Raw genomic sequence first — 15,919 nt, forward strand, 5'->3', positions numbered from 1 at the left:
TTTTTTTGAGCAGTGTATTTATAGGTCTTGCACAATTAGAGCTTTTCCATTTTGGATTGATTGTTGGCTTTCAAGAAAAATTAGGTTGACGTTTGTGGTTCTAGTTACTCCAAACGTAAGATGAGTGCAAAAAAATGTAGTTAATAAATGCAAAACCATTTTTTGTCCCTAATATTTTTTAAGACGATGTTATTTATCTGTAAAAAATAAAAAAGTTGTCCTAAAAGATGAGTGTCCATCTGAATCAACCATCTATGCTTACAAGCCAGATTTGTTCCAATCTACGAATCAACAAATTGTTCAGAGGGCCATAAATGGCCTCACTTTGTCTGAAACAGCTTCATCATAACATGTGCATGTGTGTTTACTTTTGACAGTGAATGCGTTGATGAAACACGGAGCTCACCGGTAGAGGCATAGAGACTGGAGTGGGGGTGACCTGGGCGTACATGTTCATAGGCATTGGGATGAAGACGGGAACAGGGATGGGTACGGGGATATACTCCCTCTTCACGCCGTCATCTACGTCTGCAGACAGAGAAAAAAATTAAAAAATAATTTTTACTTTTTCCCATATTTTGTCACAGTACACCAAACCTTCCTGTACTTAATATAATTTACAGATCTAACAGTAGCTGATATTAACCCTCAACACTTTGCAGAGTCCCAGTTTACTCTCAATGCAGCTGCAAGCCTTTAGGGTTTGTGGTGGWAAAGTGACAAAATGAGGGCAAAGTTCGACTGGCTGCGTCGTATTTTACCCGTCTGTAGATGTTTGCTCTGCATGTGTGGTTTGCAGTAGGTGGCTTTGGTCAGGGTGAGCGGTTTGCACAGCACCGCTTTATTCTTCACATCTCTGATCAGTCCTCCACTGGAGTACGCCACAGCACTCTGGTTCACCAGCTGAAATAAGAGAAAATGAAGAGGTTAGTGTAAACGGAAATCAGCACAGGCTAGTCTGCAGGTAGGCCTGTCACAACGACACACTGTCCCAGTAATTACTGTCATAAACGATTAAAAATGGTCTCAAAACCACAATGTTAACAATAATGGCATAATAACTCAAGTTTGTTCTCTCAAAGGCTAATAAACTTCATTTTGTAACAAACACTTAACACTGGAAGGCAAAGATATTTTAAATATCCAAAAATGAAACAAAACAACCAAAAACAATAAATGAAACAGAAATAAAAAACACACAACCGAAAGCATGAGTAAAATTGATTTTCCTCCGTAAACAAAATTGCTCTTGAAAAATATATGTTGTATTTATTATGCCATTAACTGATTAACTGCATATTGCGACAGGCTTTTCTACAGGTGTGAAAGGTTTGATTTGTCATACATTACAAATAATTTTATGCTCTCAAGAAAAGTATTTGATTTTTATTTATTCATTCTTACTTACCCCAGATTTTGCGGCGTGCATATCTAGACCTGTGAGAAGGGAGGGAAAAAACAGATGACCTCAAAAAGAGTTAATTTCTTCAAGCCGACTGCTCAGTCGTTGAGTTTTTCTTCAGATGAAGTGCAAGTACTAACGTACCTGCGCCTCCATTTTTGCAGCAATAGTTTTGTTTTGTTGGATATTAGGAAAATAAATATAAACGAGAGATTTGGGATCTTCATTTTTTGTTTGGTTTTGTATTTTTTGCATTTTTCTAAACTCGCAGTTTTGTATGCATCCGTTACTTTCCCGAGAGTTCCTTCAGAGTGACACAGATACCAGATCTGTTGCCATGACCTACTTTTCCTGAAAGCTATTCTGACTACAGCTCATCAAATAAAAGTTCATAGAATAAGAAGCTTTATGCTCCAAATATCCAGAGATCCTGAGGCAAAGCAGTTTGTTGAAAGGCTTAAACTTCCCCTAAAAACAAACATAAATGTATTAACTGAAACCATTAATCAGATTAAATGTAATGAAACTATTATTGAAATAATCAGCTAATTTAGTAATCGATAACTGGTGCATACATACTCTAAAAACTAACACACTCAGAGCCAAAACCGTACAGAAAATGTATACAATTTGCACTTAACATAAAAAAACAATTGTCTGCCAGATCAGCCTTAATGTACGCATTTCTAATATTGTATGAAAAAGTGGCAAAATCAAAAATCTGCAGAACTTGCCATTTTTTAAAATCAATTAATCAAATAATCACTAGAGTAATCGATTACTAAAATATGCATGAAGTGGCTCGGCCCGTACCCAGCGTGGTGTTCTCTGGTCCCTTCTGCGTGACCATGATGGGGTCGTTCTGCTGGCAGTAGAACCTCAGCAGACACTCCTGGTCGCAGAAATGCTTCATCTCCGACCTCCACATCACCGACTCCGTCAGGTTTCCCTGAACCATACAGCAGTCGCACCGCGCTGCCTGGTGGCCAAGCAGAGGAACGTTTCRKAACGTTAACATCCTTTTTTTTCCCCTCCCTCTCCCCCCCAACAAATCAAAGCGCCTGTGAATAGGTTTAACTGTTTTTTCCAGGAGAGAGCTGACCTTGTAGTACCAGTCGTTGAACTTTTTGGCACAGGCCTCGCTGCAGAAGTCCCGGGTCATGTTACCGAGCTGCTGGGTGATGCCTCTTTTGCACAGCTGGCTGCAGTGGTTGCAGCTCACACACTTCAGCCCCAGTCGGCTGATGAAATCCTGTTTAAATAGCAGCTTGCAGCCTGGCGRAGCAGAAAACAAATATATATGTGTATTAAAAAAATGCAGGATGAAGAAAAAAAATGAAAAAGACWAAATTTGATTTACTCAAACCTTAACGACTTTAAATTAAGAGAAAGGAGCTGCTTAAGAACCTGATTTCACTAAAGCAGCTTAGAAAAAACACTCAGATTGTACCTACTTCAACCTCTCAAGGAAAAGCTGGATTTGTTAAGAGTCCTTGAGGAGAACGGAGGCGGTACCTTCGCTGCAGAAGGGCCTCTTGACGCCAGAGAACTTAACCATCTCATGAAGGGTCTTCTCTTCTTGGCAGTACTCGCAAAACGTCACGATGCAGTGGAGCTTCTTGTAGTCCTCACAGCACGTCTTACTGCAGAACTGATAGACTTTATCCTGAAAACACCACACACACACACACATTTATGTCAATATTACTGCAGCCATTTCAAGTCCAGATTAGTTTTGTCATAAAAATCTTTTTTTTCTCCCTACATCTTTAAATTTACATAATAAAATGATAGCAAAGTCATTTTGTAGTGACTGGAAAATGCTTTTAAATAAATATTAGATAAATTGTTTATACTCTAAAGAAAGAGTTGGCTCATTTTTAGCAGTTCTACTTTTAAAATAGTGATAGAAATGTTTAAATTAAGTGAAAACTCATTTATCGAATGTCTGCTAGTTGTCCCTTTGTTGTCCAAAATGTGGTCCAACAACTAGCGGGTTACTTTGGGACATTTCTGACGGTCTGACCTGCCACTCCAAAATTTCGGGCTTCAGGCTGAATGCTCCTCGGCAGTAGTTRCATTTCAGCTGRACAGAGCTGTTGCTGAGGGGCGTCTGACCGTTGGTGGTTGTCGGAAGGGAAGCGTTCTGTAAAGAAAGGAGAACAAAAAGCTCAAGCGTAAAACTTCATTTAACTAAAAACTAAATAACTGACTTAATATGGGTGCAAACCTGCCTTTGTAAATTGTAGGTTAATATCTTGAACAGAAATGAACTCCTTAAATATGTTGCACTCCGTTTACCGAATCTGTATAATAAAAGTTTCTCTCTTTGTATTGATTAACTGGAATATATAAACAATTTAACAATGTTCTATTTTATTGAGATGCACCAASAAAGTAAAAACCCAAAGCACCCAAACAAACACATAAAATAGAAATATGTTAATAAATAGAAACAGCTCTCTACCAAAGAGCTGTTTTACTTTTAATCTACAGMATCAACACAGCAGAAGCATCTTTTGTTTCAAGCTCTCACCTGGAACTTGGCAACACATTGGGAGCTGCAGAAGTTGAGGATGTCGCCCTCTGGCAGCGTGGCCTGGTACTGCGGCAAAGAGCTTCTTTTACAGAAATGACATGTAGGTTCCTTGTCTGCACAAAAGAAAATGTATAAAAAACATTAACTGTATTTTTGTGCCTCCCTTGATACATGAATTTGATTTTACCAATTTACTACTCACAAATTAAAAACTGCAACTGATTTATGTTAAATAATGAAAAAGTGCAGATACAGTAGTGTAGATAAAGTATTTGCCTCCTTCCGGATTTTCTATTTTTTTGCATGTTTGTCACACTTCAGTGTTTCAGAACATCAAAMCAATTTAAATATTAGTCAAAAGAAACGCAAGTAAGCAAAAAAAAWAATACAGTTTTTAAAACAATTTTTAAGGGAGGAAAAACTCAAAACCTCCCCTGTGTGAGAAAGTGATTGTCTCTTCAAAAGCTAAACATTACATCAAGATCCGCAGAAATTCAGGAACAAACGAGGAAGAAAGTAACCAAAATGACTCTGGAAAGGGTCACACAGCCGTTTCTATGGCGTCGGGAACCACAGTGAGTCGCTGTCCACACATGGAGAAATTATGGACCAGTGGCGAAGCTTCCCCAGAGTGGTTCCCCGACTAAAATTACCCTAAGAGCGCAGCGATGACTCATCCAAGAGGTCATAAAGACCCAGCAACATCATCCAGGGAAGTGCAGGCCTCACTTGCTTCAGGCCAAACATGGTTCCAAGATAAAAACCACTACTGAGCAATAAGAACGTCAAGGCTGGGCTCAGCTTTCCCCAGAACACGTCTTGATAATCCCCAAAAGTTTTGGGAAAACATTCAGAGGACAGATGAGAAAAAAAATAGTTGAATCTTTGTGAGTTTGTGCCCCATTACATTATACCGGTGTTACAACACGGTGGTGGTAGTGTGATGGTCTGGGGCCGTTTTGCTGCCTCCGGATCTGGAAGACCTGTAGTCATAAATAGAAACAAATTCTGCTTTCTATCAATACAAAACAAAAAAAACAAAACAAAAACAAAAACAAAAAAAAGAAGAGAAGAGAACATTCTGAAGGTGACGTCAAGCTGAAACTTACTTTGGTTCTCCAAACACACCAGCCTCCTAACACACCTCTGGATGGTTGAAGAAGAACAAGATGAAGACTTTGGAGTGGCCTAGTCAAAGTCCTTACCTGAATGCTATTGAAATTACTTTTAAAAAGCTTGAAAACCCTCCTGAATTAGAACTATTCAGTAAAGATGAGGGACAGCAGCTGGAACAGAATCACTGCAAGTTATCACAAACGTCTGACTGCAGCTGTTGCTGCTTAGGTTGACTCAACCAGTCATTAGGCTCCMTTAATAATAAACACCTTCTTTTAAAACCGCATTTTGTGCCAACTTGGGTTGTCTTTGACCAATACTTAAATTAGTTTGTTGTACTGAAACACTGAAGTGTGGCAATCATGCAAAATAAAAAATGGAAATCATGAAGGGGGCAAACCATTTTTCACACTACTGTTCCTGAACAGAGACCCAAGCATTTTGATTCATTATTATTTATACTGAATAAGGAACAGAGCAAATCCATGTTCAACAAACTGATAACTTCTCTACCATCAGCTTTAAAAACATGAACCTGACTAACTGGTGTTTTACACCAGATGTTGAGACATGCAATTAAAGCTGATCTTAAAGCAGTCTGCTTTTAACTTAAGTGTTCAAAAGTTTGTCAAATCCTGATAAGTGTGCATTCTGATTAAGGATGCAGCGATGCACTTTTTTTACTTCCAATACCAATATGTGAGGTTTAGCATAAAAACACAGCTGAATTTACTTTTTCAGACAAATATACTGAATTACAAATGTATGTTTGATAACTCTGCACCAGTTATCAAACAAATACATAATTTTAATACACCGATAGCTTCATAAGTTTGGTCAAACATGTAAAAACAAAACTTTTAATTTGTTCAGTCAGTTCAAAGAGGAGTATAACAACCACAGTAAAGTAAATAAAGAAACTAAGACAATAAATTGATTATCTTGGTGCAACATGTAAAAATAAACAGCAACAAACTTTCTTTCAACTGGTTCAGAAAATGCAATTAGGAATTCTGAATATAATGTAAAATAAATAATTATGACATCAGAGAACAAAGCGTAGAATTAGATCAAATAGATCTGCCCTTATGGATCGGGCACAGTGCCACGATACCTGATCTAGAATTATTTTCAGTATCGGTACCGATACCAGTATCGGATCGGTGCGTCTCTCTCTGACTACTCACTGATGAACGACGTCAGCTTGCCCTTGTTCATACAGCTGACGGAGCAGTAGGAGCTCATGGTGCCGCCTGCGCCGAGGCTTTGGAGCACCTCCCCCGTCTTGATTAGTGTTTTGCAAGTCATACAGCTGGCGAGTTTACTGTGAGCCTGCGTGGGGAAAAAACGTCATGTCAAAACAAGTTGCAAACGAAAGCATTATGATAAAAAAAAAAAAACAACAACAACAAAGGAACATCAGGGCAGCGGCGGGTGTTTACCTGTTTGTAATCCCTGATGCAGTTCTGGCAGCAGAAGCGTTTCTGCTGGCCATCGACCAGCAGGAAGTGGTTGGCCGACGCCCGGCTGGGCAGATAGTCGCCACACTGCTCGCAGCAGTTCATGATCAGCCCGTTGGCTTTGCGGTAAACATTGAAACATGTGTCGCTGCAGATCTTGTGGGTCACGTTCTTAAAGCTAACCTCATGCCGAATCTGGAAGATAGGGAAAATAAAACTCTCACARAGCAGAAAAAAAACGGACTCTCCACGCAGTTAAACTTTAATCCAAGTCACTCGACAGTTAAAAAGTTCTATGGTAGAATACGCATCAAAATGAATAGTGGAGATCAGAATTTGATGGTGAGGCGTACTGTAGAGAAAAGGCAGGAAAGAGCGGTCAGACAGATTGAACTAGATTATACCGAGGCCAGATGAGAATAAAGATGGACGAAAGATTAATAATTCATTGTGTGAGGGGAAATACAATACAGCAAAGTCAAGATAAATAGCAATATGATGGTTGAAGGATAAGGTTTGACAAGAGAACGACGACTGGAAGATAATGCAACAGGACTCTGCCATGTAACATGCAATAAAAACAAGCAAAACCAGAAAGCCCCGGTAGAGACAAACTGAGTCTCTGCTAATGAAAGATGCGACGTATGGAGCAGCCTGAGAGAATTAAGTTTCCTCTAGGCTGGACCAAACCTCCATCTTGGTTTAGCTCAGAACTACACAGATAAATGATTCTGGTAAACAAAGGAGCTACACATGCTTCACTACAAGTAAATGTCCAGCATACTTTTATAATGCCCCAACACATGGAGCCTCATGATAACCCTTCATTAGTCATTCTTATCTTTTTTTTTTTCATATTAGTGAATTATGAGGGAAATCATTTGAAAATACTGTTGGCAGGCAAGAAAGGTTACAGCAGTTGTGTTTTTACAGTAGTGGTAGGCGATACGGACTTAAAGTTTTATTGCAATATTTGTGGCACAATTGCGATAATGATAAAAGTGATAAGAACCATTTATTACTTCCTTTTTTGGTAACTGTACAGTCGTAATTGCGAGTTACAGCAATTATACCCCCACAAACACAAATTCTGCTCTTGAAAAACATTCCCATCTGTAATGCGCTTTTTTTAGGACACTGGTGCACATTTTGAAACACAAAACAGGTACAACAGGTAAAAAAAAAACCCATCTGAACAGTGAAGCAGTTTGTTTTTCTAGATCCTGCAGCATTATTATGACATTTAAAGCCTCATCCCKCCTGCTTGATCTTCCTCCTGYTTTTCTCAATACCTAGGGAAGACTGCGGTTTAAAGAGACAGTGGATCGACAGATCAGTTTGTCTCTGGATCCCTACAGAAGCCGTCCGAGGATCAATAGCTTAGTTTGTAAAAGCACTAGATGGCCGCGAACGCTCTTTTACTGTGCTGAGCGGAGTGAAAGATTACAGATTCCTGAATCACCGACCTGAGTTTACAGGGAGTCCTGCAAACAACGACCTGTAAATCCCAAACTGCAGCCTCTGTTCAGAAACGGGGTTTACAATTTCCAGTAAAATTGCAATTGCGAACGTAGCTCTACCGGGTACATTCACATCTTGGGAGCGACAAGTAAGAAATGAATGAATGAATAAGACGGTACAGTTGCTGGACAGACTGACCTCTGTGAGTTTCCCACAGACGGTGCATTTGTTTTTCAGGCCTGTTTTAGGCGGGTTGTTCTTGTTCTCGTACGCGCCCAAGCAGCCGGTCGTACAGAACTCCTGAAAAGACTCGCTAGAGTCCACCTGGGCCACAATGGTGCCCTTAATGTGTGTGATGTCCCTGTGGAAAGAAAAAAAGACAAAGAAATCACATGGTTTAGTTGACAAACAAAAACAAAAAAAAAAATCTACAGAAAATKTGAACCTAAAAAGAAAACTTGTGGCTAAAGTAAAAGTCTGTTATGAGTTTGTAATGTGTGTTTTCAGGCATAAAAAGAGAAAATGAAAGGCTGACTTTTTGCACATGGTGCAGGTCTTCTTGGGTGCAGGTTTGTGTGAGAAGGCAGAGAGACACGTGGTGGAGCAGAACAAGTGAGATGAGCCTTTTCGCTGGTAGGCTGTCTGGCCTTTCTTCAGAGGCTTTTTGCAGTTGGCGCAGGTCACCTGGGAGGAAAAACACAGATTTAACAGACAGAAACTTTCCAAATGTAGGAATGCAACACATTTGTCATTTTTCTGACCTTTTAGCTCATTTTCAAGTACAAATCTAAATAAGTTTCCTATGAATTTATGGCAGGTATCCATCATGGATGTAAGGCTGGGCCTGTTACGGCCTTAAACTAACATCTTACATTCTTTCATGCCAAATTAAATTAATTGATTTTTTTCTAGTCTCTTTTMTWAAGAAAAGAATAAGTGTGATATGAATTTATGGCCGATATCCATGCATCATAGATTGATGAGGTATGGGTGTTTTATTTTGGATATTTAAAATATCTCCTGGTTCCAGTGTTAAATGTTCATTACAAAATTTAAGTGCGTTACTCTTTGAGAGGGCAAACTTTATAATAATACAATATATATCAGACACCTTTCTACCCATGTATCATGTTGTCTAATGTTTTGTCTTGTTCCATCTACTGGTTTAAAAACAGTCTCAAAACAACAATATTATCGTTTATCGCAGCAATTACTGGGACAATTTATCATCCAGCAAAATGCATCATTATGAGAGGCCTACTTACATACATCATTTTTCTATAAAATGGTCGATACAACACATCTGGCTGATTGAGCCCACCTTGACGGTCCTGGGTTGTGTCTGGGAGCCTGAGGAGGAGGTGGAGGAGGAAGACTGGCCTGCAGGCTTTGGCAGCGAGGTGGCAGGCGATGGAGAGTCCACCCCGCTTTGCTTCTGGTTCCGAGGAACCGAGGCCGACTGAGAGATCCACGAGTCTACAAGGAGGAGGAAAAGAAGGAGAGGAAATCTTACACATAGTTGCACGTTTAGAATCACTCATTTGGTATTTTTATTGGATACATAGCCGCAGGAGGCAGAGAGAGGCTAAACACAAATGTGGCATCTTAAAATCTGCAGCGAAGGTCTGAAACACTCAGAGAATCCTAGCATTAATAAGAATACATCCTACAGAAACTTCTAAAAGGCTGACAAACAGCAAACAAGACATTTCTAAAATTTTAAACAAATCCCAATCAATGATTGAACTGAAAGAGAACAACTAACAACAACCAAAACAATAAAACTCAGAGGATTCCAGAGCCTGTATATCATTTAGTGGGAAAAAAATAAAATTTAAATATCAATAAATCATGATTAATCTGAAAATATTGATTTCCACAATCGTGTGCAGATGTGTAGCATCTGGGTTACTGCAGCAAAAACTGGGTTTTTGCTGCAGTAAAAACCCAGTTTGAAAACTGTAAATCATGACAATCTGGATGTAGTGGTGTGGTGTTGCTGCTAGACAACGTACTGGTCAACCAGAGCCCAGTAATTCCTGTCCTAAGCAGATTCCCAGTCTAGGATTAAAGTGCATCTGTTAAATCCTCCAACTCCACACAATTTACCCTCCCATGATTAAAAAGGAATGTCCATAGAGTCAGTGTAAAGACAAAACATGTAGATAATCAAGAGCCTTAAAAGGCTCTACGTAATATAGACATTATATCACAGCACCTGCATAAATATAGGTTATTGTTCTAATATGAAAGATAACAGGGATCTTTAGTGAAACAGGAAGCAATAGCGGTAAAGTAGGAGAATAATAACTTATTTTGAAAGATTTATACAAAGATGGAGATGTTTAAAGGCTCAAAATGTAAAATTCTCAATATTGCAAACCCAGAACATTCACTCCTTTATCTTTCTATGGAAGCCTAAACGAATCAACTGAAAATGTATTAAAACTTAATCAAACTGTTCTATATCCAATGCTTTTCCTCCTACTACATCATGTGTTTGTTTTTTTTGTTGTTTTTTTCCAAATAAATTCCCCCTCAAAAATAAATCAAAGTTTAAGATTGTAATGTGGGAAAAAAGGCTCGACTACTTTTGGGAGGYGGTTTAGTTAGTCCGGCTGCTCGTTGTGTCGGTCCCGGGTGACACCAAGTACGGCAGCGGGAGGCTTTAATTCTTCATGAGTGCCGTTAGCCGGCCCCGTCTTCCGGCGACCAAAGCGGCAGAGGGCCTACTACACCCTTCACCCGACAGGAAACGGTTAACTCCAGGTGTTACCTGCTCCTTTGTGTGTCCCCGTGTCTCCGTTCTGAACCAGCTGGCTGGCGGAGCCTCGGCCGGGGTTAAAGGAGGCGGTTGGTCGAGCAGATGGGGTGTCAGGATTCAGACTGAAGGCACTGCTGATCTGCAGACCGTTCTCCTCTGTCTCGTTTTCATCCGCCTGAGGGCAGATGCAGCAGAGGTTACAGTTTTTCTTTTTTCCCCCCCTCATTCAGCAGAAACATCCGAAAGCAACGCGATGAAGAACCAATGACATATGAAGGGCAATGCGATTTCTGCGATGCGGAAAAGGCGGATGGGGATTACTGAATTTGATMAAACGGAATTCATAAGAAAAAGCTGAATTTCACAGAATTAGACGATATTGGAGAAAAGCGGAGGACGTACAGCAGTCTGTGTAGTATTTTGGCCATAGCAGCTCCTGTAGCCGCAGTTAGCTGGTTAGGCTGGGCTCTCTTCTCCACACAGACAGAATGAACCGGTCAGCCATGGTGGAAAACRATAACAAAAAAAACTTTCCGAAACATTGACGTCTTCACTTCAAAAATAAAGTTTTCTGTACATTGTGTCATTGCACTTTGACAGGAGCCGCAAGGATACGACTTCTCAGAAACAAAGAAGCTAGCTTACAGCTGGTCACTTCTTGAACATTTAAATAAATCAGCAGACGTGAGTTGTAGGTGACCGTTGCTCTGCGTCCAAAATTTTGGGATCAACTCCTCGTTAAAGGGGAGATTTTCTTGTATGCTGATAAAAACCTGATTCGCAGTTTTCCACGTTTGAATTCTTTAAAACAAATGAGGGGGAAACACTAACACCTTGTAAAACCAATGTTCTGTTAAACCACAGAAGTCTGTTATATTTGTGAAACAGAATAATAGTAAATGTGGAACTCTAGTTATTGATTTGTTCAATTGTTTTCCATTCATAACATAATTACATACTTTTTGGGTAAATAAAACAAGGTAAAAGGGCAGTATTATGGGCTTTGCAGGCACAGAGTGCCATTTTATAGCATAATCTAGTAACTATGGTACCTTCACTAGTTGCATGTGTATCAAATATGACTTTAAAGAAATTTTACTTCCTGATTTAACACCTTGAAATTGGGTCTCTGTCTCTTTATAAATTCCTGCTCTTCCTGAAACTCGGCCTTCAGGAGCTCATCACCACATCGTTCCTCTATTAGCAACATTTAGACCAGCATTATACACAGCAGTAGCTCGAATAAAGAGCTCAGCCAATGTGCAGCTCCAACAGGTATTTGCTAATTGCTGCTGGCTCGTCTGAWGGAACTGAATGGGGGAAARGTTGCTCTGTGAGGGAGGCTTGGAAACTGCAGCTCTGAGGAGGAGCTGCAGCTCGAAGGTGGAGCCAAATCCACCCAGGCGTTTTGAATGGTCGCCATGAGAGATTAAAGGATTTCTCAAACATCCATAAAAGAATCAAAGCAACACTCCAGGCATGTTTCTGATGAGGGAATAACTTCATAAGATAAAAAAAAGTTGATGTCAGACTGCCCCTTTGAAATTGAAAAAACAAAAAGAAATTCAGGAAAAGAAAAACAGAAGAAGTGGAATTTGTAAATTAATCAGACAGATTTCATAGGGCCTCAACTCATTGTCCTAGTCGCTCTCCACCTAACAGAACCGCTTCACCTCTGCCTGGGCTTCCAGTGCTAATCCTCACCTCTCCGACAGCCACCGCTCCGCCTTGGAGGGACGTCACCGAAGTGATCATCAGGTTGATGTCGGCCTGGGCATCGTCTGGATGCGGCGGCGTGTTGGCCGCCGAGCCCCTCTGGTTGCTGGAGCCCAGAGTGGTGACGCTGGAGATCCTGATCTCCGAGTCCGGGTCATTGCTGCTGAACGCAGCGGGCGAGTGGGAGGCGGAGGACTCCCCAGGGAGTGCAGGTGAGGGGGAAGAGTTTTCTTTCTGTTCACAGTCCTCCTCGTCGTCGATGACGATGGGCTCCGGGGCTGCGGTCGGCGGCTTCTGGTACGCTGCCGCCGCCATCGCCGCCATGGATGCGTTGGAAGACGGAGGAGAGTTTGGGCTCTTGGAAGGCGTTTCTGCTGCGTCCTCTGGCGCAGCGCCCGCATGCTCGGCACTCTCCGCGTCGGGTCCGTCTGGAGAAGAGGTTGCAGCAGCAGCAGCAGCGGGAAGTGGCTGGGAAGCCTCCTCCTCTACGAGAACAACATCATCATCCTCATTGTCCTCTGTGCCACCCTCCTTTGTGGCTTCGTCTCCCGTTTCCATGGACACCGGCTCCCCAGACTCCTCGGCGGGAGTTGGGGATGGCGGCTGGGAGGAAGGAGTGGCGTCGAGGAGCTCCGCCCTCTCCTCCACGTCCTCTGCCACAACAGGGCTTGGCTCTAACTCCCCATCCATCGCTAAGGCAACCACCTGGCGAGTCAAACAAAAGCCGTTTAGGACGCAATTAGGAGGCGGCAGCGCCAGTAATTAGTTTTATAATGTCTGACAGCTGGACAGGTAGCTCAGGTATCCCCCGAGGTAAAACCCGCGGTTGCCATGGTTTCACCTCGTTTATGGGTTGAGATCGTTCTCCACTTTTTTTTMCCCCCTCTTAAATTTAGTTGCACTAGCCCTTTAAAACATCCGTTTTCACATTTTCTTTCCTCCAGTTTGTCCTAAATCTGTGCTTTGACGTCAAAGAATCGGCGTAWTTTCTCTGGATGAGTCCAAATGGACGTCTTGGCGTCGCCGTAGTGACGATGTGTGATTTAGGTCAAGCATTTCRATTATTTATTACCATTACAAGTGTGTCGAGCAAATTAAAAACGGCTGCAATTAATTACAGCTACAAGAAATATTTCATCAACCACTTGAGTAATTAGCTTATTAGCAGACTTAAGCCTGACAAAACCTATTCTCTTTAATAATTTCGCAGATGGAATCAAAATTGTATTACTTGAAATAAAATGAATTCATTGGGTTAGCTTTTCTAAAAATAATTCCCTTTCTTTAGCCGTATATTAGATTAACATCCAAATTCGTTCAATTAAGTGTCATTTATTAGAGCTGGGCTGAAGGATGGTAGGCTGCTTAACTAGTTTTTTGTGTTTACYATAACAAACAAAAAACACAACAGAGGCAAGAGTGTTTCTGATGTATCGAGGAACAACCTGTGTAGAGAAAAACAGAAATTGTGGATTATTAAGTCTCTGAACAAACCTGCCCTTCAAAAAAAATATTAATGAGAATGAAAACTATCAAGCTCATTTTAATTTATCCTGCGATTAACTGATTAATTGCGACAGGCTTAACTGGGATGGCGCAGTTTTTAGCTTGGGATGGCACCATTTTAAATGCCGTCAAGATAAATTTATAACCATTTATCTGACCCGATCAGATAAATGCCGCCACAACAGTAAGAGTTGTAGGAAATAAACAGAAACATGACCAAGCTGTGACAATGTCTTCCTGCTTCGGTTTAATCACAAACAGATGCTTGATGGAGATGAGTCGATCCAGCGGCTGGGAAAAGAAAAGATTAATATATTGAAGATGTATTTGACCACATCTATTGGATTTAAAGTAGCAGGGCACCGAYCGCAGTTTTCTGGCCGGTCGCAGATTACTGATCTTTAAAAAGCCTAAACTGCCGATGCAGATTTTGGCCAACGCCAATATTTTTTGTCTGAAAAAGTGCTAAATATAACAAGGAAGTTGCTGAATTGGCAACCGTGGGGTGACTGTTGTCAATTGTAAAGGTGCAGACATGACCAGGTGGGTCRATCAACTGAATTTCTCACAGCAGAGCAGAAGAGGTCAGTGGCTGATTTTTAGACCATGGCTGAGGTGCATAAGATCGGCTTCACACGTATCAGTCGATCAAAATTAAGGAAATCAGCATTGATAAATCGGCTGGCCGATAAATCAGCGAAGACAAACAATGCTCTTAAAAAAACCAACTTGTTTTCAAATAGGCATTTTCAGGATACCCGTTACATAAAGAAGCGACATTCTTATCAACAACACAACATAGTAACCGCATTTTATGATATTTTCTAATATACTGATGCTTGTATGGAACAAAGAGTGRAAAAAAATAAGAAAAATAACTCAAAGCAATACATTTTTGAGGATTTTCAACAACGTTAATTGGAATTTATTATTAGGATAAATCCAGTTTTCCATTATATGGAAAAGAAAATGTCATGATAACTGGGAGTGGGTGATATGAAGGTACAAGTTTTATCACCGTATTTTGTAACACTGTTGTGATAAAGTGACAATAAGAACTAATTATTACTTCTTTACTGGGTAACTGTCACATAAAGAAGTCTAACTCATATCACTAAGCTGCACACGGTAACTTCATTTAACTGTATTTTCAGATTGTATTGATACTCTCATTGAACAAGCCATGGAGAAAATAGTCAAATTAATCTCAACAATACAGACAGCATGTTTCTAAACATATTTGGCATTTGTTGTAAAAACGATAAATCAGAATTCATCACGATAAATAATACGATAAATGCCCACCTCTAATGCAGCAGAGCTACCTTCAGACGGATCCCTGCTCCAACACACCTGAACCAACCGGAGGCCTTCTCTCACCTGCTGCCTAAGGTGCTCACTCGTCGTCCTTGGCAACCGGTGAAGCTACACCTTAGTTGCCAGGATGACGGTAAGGCCCACCGCCTCTAAAAAGTCTGGCTCCCTGTGTGTCTCATCTGGACGATGTTGATTTAGTGATCGCCATACCAACCGGAGTAATACATAACTTATGAATGGAGCTTCAACGGCGAGGCGAACACTAAACACACCAAAGACGAGCGGCAGAACCCTGCAGTCGAGAAGAACGTTTTGAGGATGTGCGCAGTGTGAAAGCTGGTTGTGTTTGTGTCACGTAGCAGTCGGGGTGGCTGCGAGCCCCATACATCACGTCGCCGCTGACAGCTGCGGCGCAGAAACGCACAAGTACACATGAACGGATGCGCTGATCTTTGAAGCTAGTCATTCCCCTCAACAGACAGGAAGAGCCTGAGCGCACACGAACACATCTCCCTGAGCCAGAGCAGAGGCCAGACGGCGCTTCGTCCCCAGAACCACAACATCCTGGTGGCCATTTTGATCCCAGCACCATGCCACGGCTGCATCTCGGTGGGAGGGGTTTGGGGTGTGGGTTACGG

The 15,919-nt window shown here is 41.2% G+C and overlaps 1 protein-coding gene across 1 annotated transcript in view; it reads right to left on the reverse strand.

Annotated features, from left to right (window-relative positions):
- The window catches only part of zmym2 (zinc finger, MYM-type 2), a 36,040-nt gene that overhangs the window by 13,833 nt on the left and 6,288 nt on the right, over positions 1–15,919 (reverse strand). Inside the window, exons 2-16 of the mRNA XM_008431806.2 lie at positions 12,447–13,163; positions 10,755–10,917; positions 9,300–9,454; positions 8,514–8,662; positions 8,177–8,339; positions 6,500–6,712; positions 6,245–6,389; positions 3,939–4,054; positions 3,429–3,548; positions 2,918–3,068; positions 2,505–2,677; positions 2,216–2,381; positions 1,409–1,437; positions 762–903; positions 407–528 (exon numbers count right to left, since the gene is read on the reverse strand). Coding sequence (XP_008430028.1) covers positions 407–528; positions 762–903; positions 1,409–1,437; positions 2,216–2,381; positions 2,505–2,677; positions 2,918–3,068; positions 3,429–3,548; positions 3,939–4,054; positions 6,245–6,389; positions 6,500–6,712; positions 8,177–8,339; positions 8,514–8,662; positions 9,300–9,454; positions 10,755–10,917; positions 12,447–13,148 — 2,709 coding nt within the window. The 5' untranslated portion in view covers positions 13,149–13,163. The remainder of the gene's footprint in view (positions 1–406; positions 529–761; positions 904–1,408; positions 1,438–2,215; positions 2,382–2,504; positions 2,678–2,917; positions 3,069–3,428; positions 3,549–3,938; positions 4,055–6,244; positions 6,390–6,499; positions 6,713–8,176; positions 8,340–8,513; positions 8,663–9,299; positions 9,455–10,754; positions 10,918–12,446; positions 13,164–15,919) is intronic.

This window comes from Poecilia reticulata, linkage group LG2 (genome assembly GCF_000633615.1).
Source record: "Poecilia reticulata strain Guanapo linkage group LG2, Guppy_female_1.0+MT, whole genome shotgun sequence".
Lineage (NCBI taxonomy): Eukaryota > Metazoa > Chordata > Actinopteri > Cyprinodontiformes > Poeciliidae > Poecilia > Poecilia reticulata.